The sequence below is a fragment of the Dendrobates tinctorius genome, unplaced genomic scaffold (genome assembly GCF_039654945.1).
Source record: "Dendrobates tinctorius isolate UK_male_01 unplaced genomic scaffold, ASM3965494v1 ptg000155l, whole genome shotgun sequence".
In the NCBI taxonomy this organism is placed as follows: Eukaryota; Metazoa; Chordata; class Amphibia; order Anura; family Dendrobatidae; genus Dendrobates; species Dendrobates tinctorius.
In genome coordinates this window covers 10,225,001-10,238,078 of record NW_027361822.1, presented here as the reverse complement: position 1 = coordinate 10,238,078, position 13,078 = coordinate 10,225,001, and the positions used below count along the sequence as shown (strand labels likewise).

At 44.5% G+C, this 13,078-nt stretch overlaps 1 protein-coding gene across 1 annotated transcript in view; it reads left to right on the top strand.

The window, feature by feature from the left end:
• The window catches only part of LOC141051199 (uncharacterized), a 26,632-nt gene continuing 13,554 nt past the window's right edge, over positions 1-13,078 (top strand). The window contains exons 1-7 of the mRNA XM_073548068.1: positions 1-155; positions 4,749-4,885; positions 7,119-7,196; positions 7,326-7,505; positions 7,588-7,711; positions 7,795-7,892; positions 8,090-8,180. Of these exons, the coding sequence (XP_073404169.1) occupies positions 7,119-7,196; positions 7,326-7,505; positions 7,588-7,711; positions 7,795-7,892; positions 8,090-8,180 (571 nt within the window). The 5' untranslated portion in view covers positions 1-155; positions 4,749-4,885. The remainder of the gene's footprint in view (positions 156-4,748; positions 4,886-7,118; positions 7,197-7,325; positions 7,506-7,587; positions 7,712-7,794; positions 7,893-8,089; positions 8,181-13,078) is intronic.

Genomic DNA, 13,078 nt, shown 5'->3' with positions numbered 1-13,078 from the left:
CCCCTCATCCAGCACCATGACAACCAGCACAGCAGAGTCCTGCATACACTGAGGCCCCTGATCATGTGACCCCTGACTCCTCCCCTCCTGTGACCTCATCCCAGGTCCTGTGCGCACAGAGCAGCCATATGTGGAGTGCGGCTCTGCAGGTGGAGGTAGGTGTTGGAGATTCCCCATTACTGGGCTGCACAGGGGGCAGTAACCCCTCCATTCCCGGAGATGGCGCCCCCTGCAGGTGGAGGTAGGTGCTGGAGATTCCCCATTACTGGGCTGCACAGGGGGCAGTAACCCCTCCATTCCCGGAGATAGCGCCCCCTGCAGGTGGAGGTAGGTGCTGGAGATTCCCCATTACTGGGCTGCACAGGGGGCAGTAACCCCTCCATTCCCGGAGATAGCGCCCCCTGCAGGTGGAGGTAGGTGCTGGAGATTCCCCATTACTGGGCTGCACAGGGGGCAGTAACCCCTCCATTCCCGGAGATAGCGCCCCCTGCAGGTGGAGGTAGGTGCTGGAGATTCCCCATTACTGGGCGCAGGGGGCAGTAACCCCTCCATTCCCGGAGATAGCGCCCCCTGCAGGTGGAGGTAGGTGCTGGAGATAACCCATTACTGGGCTGCACAGGGGGCAGTAACCCCTCCACTCCCGGAGATAGCGCCCCCTGCAGGTGGAGGTACGTGCTGGAGATTCCCCAATACTGGGCACAGGGGGCAGTAACCCCTCCATTCCCGGAGGTAGCGCCCCCTGCAGGTGGAGGTAGGTGCTGGAGATTCCCCATTACTGGGCGCAGGGGCAGTAACTCCTCCATTCCCGGAGATAGCGCCCCCTGCAGGTGGAGGTAGGTGCTGGAGATAACCCATTACTGGGCTGCACAGGGGGCAGTAACCCCTCCATTCCCGGAGATAGCTCCCCCTGCAGGTGGAGGTAGGTGCTGGAGATTCCCCATTACTGGGCGGCACAGGGGGCAGTAACCCCTCCATTCCCGGAGATAGCGCCCCCTGCAGGTGGAGGTAGGTGCTGGAGATTCCCCAATACTAGGCTGCACAGGGGACAGTAACCCCTCCATTACTGGGCTGCACAGGGGGCAGTAACCCCTCCATTACTGGGCTGCACAGGGGGCAGTAACCCCTCCATTACTGGGCTGCGCAGGGGGCAGTAACCCCTTCTGGACGGTGACTACTTACACTCGCACACATGCCATGCACACCCGTGTGGCTCCGCGCCGTGTATACGCTGCTCCGCACACTTCTTACACACAGGCCAGATGTCGGAACGTAATAAACGGGAATTGAGAAACTTTTGATTTGGACCTAATTGAATCTGCCTGAAATGTTTTTTTTTTTTTATAGTGGAGAGGCTCGGGAGGGATGTATACACTAATGCATAACGACGGGGGCCATACCTCTCACTAACAAGTCCTAAAACTGAGCATAGACCATTATACAGAAAGCATTTTGTCCCCGTGCTGCAGAAATAATTATGATATAGTCTGAAGGGAATTACCTAAATGTCAGTTGATGACCGCGGGGGTCCGCTCTGTTCAGCAGATAGGACAGTCACAACACATGCATGGAGAGCCTGTTTGTTGGGCCGTAACACGTGCAGCTGCGGCGCTGAACAGCTGATTTTCTGAGCGCTCCAGGTGTCCAGGTTCCCGATGCAGCTATTTGGGAAGTGCTATAGCTCTTATCTGAAGCTCTTCTTTCATCCCTACTTGTGGCTGTAAAGGCCCCGTCACACACAGGGATCTCGCTAGTGAGATCACTGATTTTTTGACGCACCAGCGAGATCGCTGTGTGTGAGGGGATCAGCGACCAGCCCGCCTGCCGGATATTGCTGATCGTGCAGCATCGGCCTGGGCCGTTTTTCGGTCGCTGCATGTGGCAGCGAGAGACCAGCGACGCTGGTTACTAATGTAAACATCAGGTATCCAGGAGCAGCGCGACTCCTGGATACCCGCTGTTTACCTTGGAAACCAGCGTCGCTGGTCCTGATCGCCGAGGCTGTCTTGTGACAGCTCACCAGCGATCAGCCTAACGATGTCCCAGCGATCCCATCCATGTCGGATCGTTGGTGGGATCGCTGGGACATAGTTATGTGTAACGGGGGCTTTAGACAGCCATAACGCATGCAGAGCTTGCCTGTTTGATAAACAATCCTTGTATGTGTTGTATCTGTCTTTAACAGCCGCGAGACATGCAGCTGTGGGGACTCCAACATATTTTTCGAGCATGCCGAAGTCACTCAGTTAGCACTCGCGCATGTTCTGACCTTATCCGAGCACGTTCGCTCCTCACTAGTTACAGCGACAGCAGGGGGTCTGGTGAAGGATTCCGTGCTTGTCACGATGGATCTCCCTTGAAACTTTTCCTGTTGACGGTCTTTAAAGGGGACAGTGATTTTCAATATATACAGCAATACTCTGGTATTGCTTTATATAGCATAAGCGATCAGACGGTCGCAGCTTCAAGTCCCCTAAGACAACTGTGTGAAAAGTAAAAATAAAAGTTTAAAAAAATACCAAACCCCCCCCCCCCCCAAAAAAAAAAGATACAATGTGAAAAAAATGTTTCAGCTCACCCCTTAGCATCCTCCGGATAGCAGGAACCACACCGTCGCACGGAGCCGCCCTGGCCTGGCGGATACAAGTCCAAACACAGTAATCTCCAGCGATCTCGGGCAGGAAGGTAGTTATGAAAAATATTCCTTTATTTCTTTTCGTAAGGCTACTTTCACACATCCGTTATTTTAAATCCGGCACGATGCGGCGAAAATTGTGAAAACCGGATCCGGAATTGGATCCGTTTTTTTCACATAGAATGTAATGATCGCCACATCGTGCCGGATGGACATGCGGCACCTCCGGGTTTTGCCGGATACGGCAAACATGCGCCGTCCGGCGTCTACAAAAAACATTTTCTGCAACCTTTTTTTTGCAGCGCATGCCCAGGCACTGTGAGTTTTAACCCCACAAGTGCCCGGTGCGCATCTCTCTCTCTCCCCCTCCCTTTCTCTCTCTCCCTCTCTCTCCATACGCTTCATACCTTTCTTTGGCTGGCTCTCTCGTCCCCCGCTGTCTCTCTGGCTGGCTCTCTCGTCCCCCGCTGTCTCTCTGGCTGGCTCTCTCGTCCCCCGCTGTCTCTCTGGCTGGCTCTCTCGTCCCCCGCTGTCTCTCTGGCTGGCTCTCTCGTCCCCCGGTGCTGCGGCTCCTTTAAATGTCCTCCAAGCCGCATCAGGCGCTGCATGGTGTCACCGCTGCAGGCCGGATCCGGTGGCCCGGCTTTTCGCCGCACGCCGCCGGACCCCTGACACCGGATGTCTGAAAGAGGCCTTAAAGAACATGTTACAGGTAGTGGATACCCCAGTGGATGGTAAAAAATCCGACGCGTTTCAACTCAAACGCGTCTTAATATGATTGATCATGATTTTTTACCATCCACTACCTGTAACAAGGAATATTTTTTATAACTACCTTCCTGCCTGAGATCGCTGGAGATTACTGTGTGTCAAAAAAGATACAAGTTCAAAACACCTCCGTTTCCACCTTAGTAAAAATTCAGTGGATGAAAAAATACAGGTGGTATTGCCGCATTCCCATAAATCCAATCTATGAAAATATAAAAATAGACAAAAAGAAAATGCCAAAATTATCTTTGTTTTCGTTGCTGCAATCCTACAAAAAAAAAAAAAAAAAATGCGGTAACAAGCGATCAAAAAGTCACATCTATCCCAAATTGGTATCAATAGAAACATCGTCTTACCCCACAAAAAAGTAAGCCACCACACAGCTCCCATCCACTAAAAAAAACTGCAAACGTTATGGGTCTCAGAAAATGGTGACAGAGCCCCCTAAGTTGTTTTTTTTTTTGTTTTGTTTTTTTAACTTCTCATTTCTTTCCACCGCTAAATTAGACAAAAACTGGCCATGTTTGGTATCGCCATAATCACACTGATGAGCAGAATCGTGTTGTCCGGTCAATTTCTCCGCTCAATTTATGCCATAAAAACAATTCCTAAAAAAAACAATGTTAGAATTTTTTTTCCCACTATTTCACCACCCTTGGAACTTTTTCCAGTACATTATGTGGTAAAGTGAATGGAGTCATTCAAAAGTACAACTCATCCCAGAGAAAACAATTTCTCCTATGTCTACAAGGACAGAAAAAAGAAATTATGGCTCTGGGCAAAATTGGAGCAAAAAATGAAAAGGCAAGAATGAAAACTGGCTGTGTTGGAAGTTTTTAACCTGATTTTTGTGTATATGTTATCCTTTTTTTTTTTTTTTACAGGAGTGCAGGAGAAATGTGGTTTGAGGGGATTGTCTTGGGAAAATGTGGTGTGAGAGACAGTATTGGAGGGAGATAAGTGTGAGTGGGTGCAGTATGGAGACTTGGGGTAGAAAAGTGTGAGGGGACAGTTTGGGGGGGAGAAAAGTGCATGTAAACAGCATTAAGGGAAATAGTGTGAGGAGAGAGTATTGGGGGAAAAAAGTGTGAGGGGACACAGTATAGAGGTTGGGGAGTGAATGGGATGGCAGCATAAAGAAGGGAGAGTGTGAGGAGGAGGCACAGCATGTAGACATACTGGGTAGTGTGGGGGGAGTATAGAGAGTGGGAAGTATGGGGGACAGCGTGAAGAGGGGGCACAGTATAGAAATGAAAGGACAGTGTGGAGGGACCACAGTAAGGAGCAATTGTTCAGGGGCTCAGATATTTTTATTCAGCAGCATAATATTGGCAATGTTTTTTTTAAGGGCGCCATGTCGGGTTGTGCTGCCCAAAGACCAGAAAATAGGGAAATCTAAACGTATTCTGAAGAAGCCTATTTCTTTCCAGACATCGGAGCCACATCACTCCTAGGGATGGAAACAGCCATAGTGTTCTAGAAAAGGTACCGGCTCAACAAATGTATATTTATTCATATTATTAATACTATTATTAAACTAGACTTATTCTGTTCGGGAGTATGCATATTGCATACTTTGCAGCCGCTCACAACGCAGACACCGGCGACTCCTCGCAGCTTGCAGTGCGTGTGCTGGAAGGATTCACAAGCCATAGACAGTGACTGCAGACTTGTTATTATAGACCGGACAACCCCTTTAAATGTCAATTTCTGATTCTAACTACTTTTCGTCAGAACTGTGCTTCCTGTCTAATCCTCCAGTCTATTAATGACTGTTTAAAAACAACTCCCAGTATCTCCTTCTCATTGTTAAAGACATACTGGAAGTTAAAAGTTCTTGCAATGTAATTGTATGTGGGGCTGACGGGACATTACAATTGGCGCTGTATTCCTGTACTTGTGGTGGCTCTGGTGATGTATTTCTGTACTGTTGGTGGTTATAGTGATGTATTCCGGTGCTGTTAGGCTAGTTTCACACTAGCGCTTTTGAGCGCAGCGACGGCCTGCGCACGGCTGCCGCTAAGCCCCGTCCCCTGCCGCACCTCCGCCGGTAGCTCCGCCTACCGGTGCATGACGCTGCATGCGTCCTGCGTCCCCTATCTTTATCACTGGGGGCGCAGGCCGTGCGCAGTATGCGTTTGGCGGCGCATGCGCCTTTTTGACGGTGCGCCGAGCGCAACCAAACTGCAGCAGGTTGCGTTTGGCGCAGGTCGGCGCACCGTCAAAAAGGCGGAGCTACCGGCGGTGGCGCGGCAGGGGGCGGGGCTTAGTGGTGGCCGTGCGCAGGCCGTCGCTGCGCTCAAAAACGCTAGTGTGAAACTATCCTTACTGGTTCTGATCCTGTACATATGTAACAATCCATAACTGTGATTCATGGCTATGTTAATGATGTATTTTCATCTGACAAGGACGACTACATCTGTATTCATGTCAGGAGCATTAATGATAGAATTCAGCACTGTAGCATGCTAGATCCTAGGAGTATACAATATACACACTGTCAGGATTAGGCTCTGCTTGTCGATACCAGCTGTCATCACATAAGCACTCATGTGATTTTCATACTTAAGGTGTCATGCTGACTAGCTGCTCTTTCTGCTTCTCTTAGTTAAGCAGGGACAGTAGTATTTCACTGAACATTGGGAGAATTAGGAAGATTTTGTTCGTCGGCAGTGACTAAGTATGCAAATCACATGTGAGCGCGTCAGATGACAACTACTCAAACAGTTTCAGCTGTGGAGGGGGCGTCAAACTGAATTTTCCCCTCGAATGTAGGAAAACCTACATTCACCGCTTATATCTCATCAAAGGTTTCCTTTCAGGTTTTGTATGATTTTACATTTTTGTTTCATTCAGGTCCCTATGATTTCAGATCCTCTCAGTGGAGATCTTCTATATTTTAAGAGAATTTTCCTGATTGGCCATATAAGGATGGATAGGGAATTGAAAAAGTCCAAAGAATCATATAGTTAAAAACAATAAATCTTTATTAATAAACCAGGTAAGAAACATATGTGGCTAAAAAGAGACACATGAATTAGCAGCAGCGCGATAGTGCACAATGCTCACAGGTATATAACATCAAAAGGTGCAACTTATACCAGATCATGAGAATAATTAGAGCAACATTCATATGTTCACAAAAGAGAGTAAATAGTCAGCATTTATAGCAGTTATAGGGAAACGTCCCCAGCATGCCCCCTGAGGAAGGAACTCTTTTCCGAAACGCGCGTCGGGGTCAGCAGTGTGGGGTGTACAGCGCTCCCTTATCTTGGTATGTGTTTGACTCAGTTCATTTCATCCATATGGTTTCCAAATTTGTATATTATTACCTTGTACTGGCCAGCTGGGGAAGTTTCCCTATAACTGCTATAAATGCTGACTATTTACTCTCTTTTGTGACCATATGAATGTTGCTCTAATTATTCTCATGATCAGGTATAAGTTGCACCTTTTGATGTTATATACCTGTGAGCATTGTGCACTATCGCACTGCTGCTAATTCATGTGTCACTTTTTAGCCACATATGTTTCTTACCTGGTTTATTAATAAAGATTTATTGTTTTTAACTATGATTCTTTGGACTTTTTGCATTGCTTGTTTTCTTTGGTGTATAATTATAATTGCAGTGTGTCCTGCACTGTCCTTATAATGAGCTGGAGTGTTTATCTTTGATTATTTTCAGCTTTATATGCTGCCTTTTTGTATTTATTAAAGATGGATAGGGGCAGAGACAAGATGGCAGAGAAGATGTTACACCTCACCCTAGAGATCCTCTTCCGGCTTACTGGAGAGGTGAGAGATTCTGATGACGTCACATTACACCATTCTTATCTATGAGAATAACAGATGGACAGAACTGGAGAGGTGAGGACTCTGGAAATGTCTGTATTGAGGTTTATTAATGTGTCTCTCCATAACCAGGATTACACAGTAGTGAAGAAGACCTCTAGTGAGCGCTGTCAGGCCCCTGTGTCTGAGGGATGGGGAAGACCCCTGAACACAATCACGGGGCCTCCACCTCACCCCCTGATACATGAGGACATCAATGACCAGAAGATCCTAGAACTCACCTACAAGATGATAGAGCTGCTGACTGGAGAGGTGACACTGCTGGGAATGATGGGACATTATACAGTAACGCTATGGAGGGATCGGGGGATGATGGGATCATTGTATGTGTCAGGTTCCTATAAGGTGTCAGGATGTCACCGTCTATTTCTCCATGGAGGAGTGGGAGTATTTAGAAGGACACAAAGATCTGTACAAGGACGTCATGATGGAGGTTCCTCAGCCCCTCACATCACCAGGTAATAGACAGGACTAAATACACACGGCCTATAATTATCTGTATGTAAAGAATGAATTCTGTCCCTGTATGTGTTTCCTCCAGTTCTGTCCAGTAAAAGGACAACACCAGAGAGATGTCCCCGTCCTCTTCTTCTACAAGACTGTAAACAAGAAAATCCCAATGTTCCTCAGAATCATCAGGTAGATGGAGAGAAGGTGTCTGAGATCTCCCCTATGATGTGTAGACGGCTGTGAAGGTCTTGTGCTCAGTCTTGTTTTATCCACCAGTATTATATGTTTTATACTTGTGTAATGAGAACGGTGGAGATGGCAGGATTAGAGCTGATCATAGATGTGACTTCTCCATCTGTCTGTGACTTGTACAATATTTGTTTCAGGCTGAAGATCTGCCCCATATTAATACTACAGAGACATATGTGAGGGGTGATGAGCGATGTAAAGAGGAGATTCCTACAGATGACTACACAGGTGAGTAGTAACCACTAAATGCAGAGAAGTCTCAGATTCTTTTGAGTCACTAGGTGCTACAATTAAGTTTTGATTAAGTGTATGACACAGATGTTGAAAACTTCTTTTTATTAATGCAGTTTTATTGGTAAGTATTCAATGGGTAATATTGAAATGCCTTTTTTTTTTTTTTTTTACAACACGGAAAATTATAATCCCTGGCTGATTACCAAAAATGTGGTTTCTGCACCCAATCTCGGGCCACAGGAGACACTTAAATTTAATTTAGCTTTTCTGCAAATAAATTACCATTGCTTCCCTCCGCCTTATTAAATACTAGCATTTATTTCCATATATTAAATGAAAAAGCATTAGATTGTCACATTAACAAAAATTTGATGTTAGATAATATCTGACTGTAGCAGAGACGCATTGGTCACCGCAGTGATCAGTGACATGTTGTTCCACCCAGTAGAAGGAATACGGTTATTGCCAGGGTACCTTGGCGACCTTCTATTATTTTGATGCATGATGATCTCCAAAGTAACAGAAGAACTCCTAGAGAAACTATTTAGAATTAGTGGCTGAAGAGGCGACACATGAAATAATGAAGAATCCCATTACAGTGACCTGTTTCCATATGTCCTCAACATCTTGAGTTAAAGTAAACCAACAGAAATGTTAAGAAAGAAAATCCAATGTCTTACATACGTATGGATGTCAGCCAACTTGAGGAAATGTTCAAATAATAGAATCTTTTGTCTTTTGATTCTGTTTAATGATGATCTTTCCAGGTGGGATATCACAGATGCCGACAATAGACTCTTACATAATAGCATCGGGCATGATAATGAATTAAATAAGTTGTATACTACTTGGACAACTTCTTGTCATACCCCTCGCTTGGCCCCCATAAAATAATATACAATAATAAAGCTTATACTCACCTCCTGTGTCGGCGCCGTTTCCGCGGTGTCGGCAGTCGCTCTCCTCGGGGCCCTCGTGTGGTGTTGTGACACGTGACTTCAGCTCCCAATCAGCGCTGGCGTCACTGCCTCCGCCTTCAGACAAATCGAACATGAAGAGGAAGTCCGGGATTAGCTGCAGCCCGGACTTCCTATTCATAATCGATTTGTCCAAAGGCGGAGGCAGTGACGCCAGCGCTGATTCGGTGCCGGTGTCACAACACTGCATGAGAACCTAGGAGCGAGTGACTGCCGATACCACAAGAACGGCGACGGCACGGAAAGTGAGTATAGGCTTTATAATTTTACGGAGGGGTAAACATTTTGACCTAACAATGGACAACCCCTTTAAGGGTCAGCAGCTTGGTCTGTATGAGCGAAAAAGAACAAGCTAAGGTATCTCCATTAACATTTTTGTTGTCAAAGCAAAGCGTGGAACCAAGTAGTAGAACAATTAACACCAGGAAACTCATCTAAGATTCAAGTGATTATCATCATCATTATTATTATTATTATCAACATTATTGTTGGGTGAAGAGTCCTCTTGAGTCGGTGTCTCCACATCTCCTATGGCTGTTTGATATCGAGCAGTTCTCTGTTACAAATGCTGAAATTCATATCGGTGGGGGAAAAGGCTTTAGATAAGAATCCACAAGTGAGCGTTCGTTTATATCTCATTGTCGAGACAGAATAAGTAGAACAAAAGTGTCCACTATTATATGGCAAGCCTTTGAGAGATTATGCTGATGGAAATTTAATGCAAAGGAAAAGGCCCTTTCTTAACACAAAATCTGCTTTAACCGGAGCAGAGGTTTTAATACTAGAGAGAACCATCCTTTTTGGGTACACCTTGTCGCGGTGGGATGGCTTTTACGCTTTTTCGATCATGTTATTTACATGTACTATTCCTATTTACTTACTGCAGGGTATTTGCTCATTTTGTTTTTATCCTATGTTCTGTTTGTTAGGTGGCCACAGTGCGAATGTATACCTACACATTGCACTTATACCAATTTTTTTGGGTTATCCTTATGTTTATACTTACCAGCAAGTTGCAACAAGCCTCCATTAGCTCAGTGCTAGCTAAACCAGTCAGTGAGTGAGGATCCCTGCATTTCACTTTTTCACCCCAATGCAAGGATTTTTTTTTTTAACTGTAAATTTTTATTAAATTTTTCAAGTGTAACAATTGAAAATAAGGATGCAAAAAATCCAATCAAATATATTCAGAAACATTTTGTAGAGATTAAATTGCTGTAAATTAAAGGCAAAACACAATACTAGTAGTAGGGATCGCTCCCTTCAGTGGTGAAAACCAAAATGCAAGAAAATACATGAAAAACTAAAGATGGATATATTAGCCACCACTGTATACTAGCTCCAATTATTAAACCACCAAATAAACTTAGCAAGTTTAACTACACATAAAAGGACAGAACAGGCTCGAGGTAGGATAGGGAGGAGAAAGAAGAAGCTTAGGCGATATTATGAGCCCAATAATAATCCCATGGGACCCATACAATGTCACTCGAATTCATCCAGGCCATCCTATAATCCATCCTACGAATGTCAGCGGTTCTGTTCAGCAAATGTTGATGAAAAGGGGGGAGGTCTGTTTCCAGTGAAGAGCTATCAAAACTCCTTTCTGCGGTAAGAATATGAAGTAATAATCTAGCAGAGTTCTTTCCCATCCCTTCGGGAGGGACGTTTAGAAGATAAATAGCTGGATCCAGTCCAACCTCCACAAAAAGGACCTTGCATATCAAAGCCTTCTTCTCTTCCCAAAATCCGATGTTCTCGGGACAAGAACAAAAGATATGGAACTGTGGACCTACCTCCAAACCATAACGCCAACAAAGGTCTGAACGTTGAAGGCTTCGATCTGTGGAAGAGGTCCGGGGTGTGATACCACTCATCATTATTTTGTACTTATTCTCCTTATAAAGAGTGCAGACAGAGGATTTATCTGCTCTTTCCCGAACAATCTGTCAAGTTTGAGATGATGACCCCTCCCAAGAATATACTCCCATCTGATCATATATATGGATGCTTAATCTATTGGCCCCCTAGGAGATAATTTAAAATTCTACAGTGAGTGCAGAAAGTATTCAGACCCCTTTACATTTTTCCCTCTTTGCTTCATTGCAGCCATTTGGTAAATTCAAAAAAGTTCATTTTTTTTCTCATTAATGTACACTCTACACCCCATCTTGATTGGAAAAAAATAGAAATGTAGAAATTTTTGCAAATTTATTAAAAAAGAAAAACTGAAATATCGCATGGTCATAAGTATTCAGACCCTTTGCTCAGACACTCATATTTAAGTCACATGCTGTCCATTTCCTTGTGAGCCTCCTTGATACGGTTCTACTCCTTCATTGGAATCCAGCTGTGTTTAATGAAATTGATAGGACTTGATTTGTAAAGGTATAATACAAAAAACTTGGCACTCAGCTTTGGTATTTTAGATGAGATATTTAATGTAGTCCAATCGTGGTACTTTTATCAAACGTTTCGGTCACACCTTGATCTTCATCAGCGTACTAAACATATAGATACAATTGAATGTTAAATTAAAAACCAAAAAACAAAGAAGGTACATAATCATGCTACTGTAGATAATGAAAAAAATGTAAAATACAGAAAACGGCCAATTGTTCTATACAGTATATGGTTGTATTTACATCAGAATATAATCCCAAGAAAAGACATGTATTCTAGGAATAAGGAGAGAGAGGTAGAGAGAAAACTGGTAGGTATAGCAGATTATTGGTGAGGGTCCAATTTGCGGTTTAATGGACCTAGAGTAAAAGTGGTAAAATGAGATTTTTGACCAGTATAATCCAAATAGTATAATATACTGTGACTCACCTTTTGGGGAAAAAAAAATAATAAAAAAAAAAATCTAAAATTATATTTGCTACTAGAGCTCTGCACTTACGGTAAACTCCATAACAGGTACATGCAGTCTGAGTATGTGATGGACACCTAATTAGTGATGAGCGAGTATACTCATTACTCGGGTGTCCTCCGAGTATTTGGGCGTGTTCGGAGATTTAGTTTGTGTCGCTGTAGCTGTATGATTTGCGGCTGCTGGACAGGCTGAATACATGTGAGGAATGCCTGTTTGCTAGGAAATTGTGCAGCTACGGCGACACAAACTAAATCTCCGAGCACGCCCAAATACTCGGAGGACACCCGAGCATGCTCGGGGAAAACCCGAGCAACGAGTATACTCGCTCATTATTACACCTAATATCACTGACTTATAGACTTATAGGTTGCTGACTGGCACAAAGAAACTTGAACCTATGACAAAGCTACAGAGAAGTTAAAAATTTAAAGTGCACAACCCGATGACCAAATATAATAACCTTTATTCCCTGTATCTTCTGTTGCCAGGTTTTTCAAACTGAATTGAATTTTAGACAAAAAAATCAATCCTTAAAAGATACTTTATTGACCAATCATTAAAAAGTTTTCAAAACTTCAAAAAACAGGCAAACAAAAATAGGCTTATTGCTGATTTTCAAGATCCAGCCACAAACACTAGAGAGTCGTTCCAATGTCAGGTAGAGGGTCACAAACCTATTTGTCCCTATAGGGCCCTATATCTCTCTCCTACCTGACAGCGGAGGTTGGCACCCTCTTGATACGCAAATGGCGCCCCCGCTCCTCGGCAGCTCTCCCTAATCACCCTTTTGACTCCTATGTAAATAACATCAGCTTGGAGTACAACAGATGTCTCCCTTGGCCATATGTTCTGACACCCTCTTTCCTCTTTCTGGGTGAGAAGTGTAGGGGTCAGTAAGGGTCAGCCCACGTGGAGCGGGGGCACCAGAGTAACGTAGGGTGTAAAAGCTCCGCTGTCAGGCAGGGAGACACCTAAATAGGGTTATTTAGACCCCTTTTCCTCCCAAAGCAAATGTTTACATATCTGCCAAAAATTAGAGT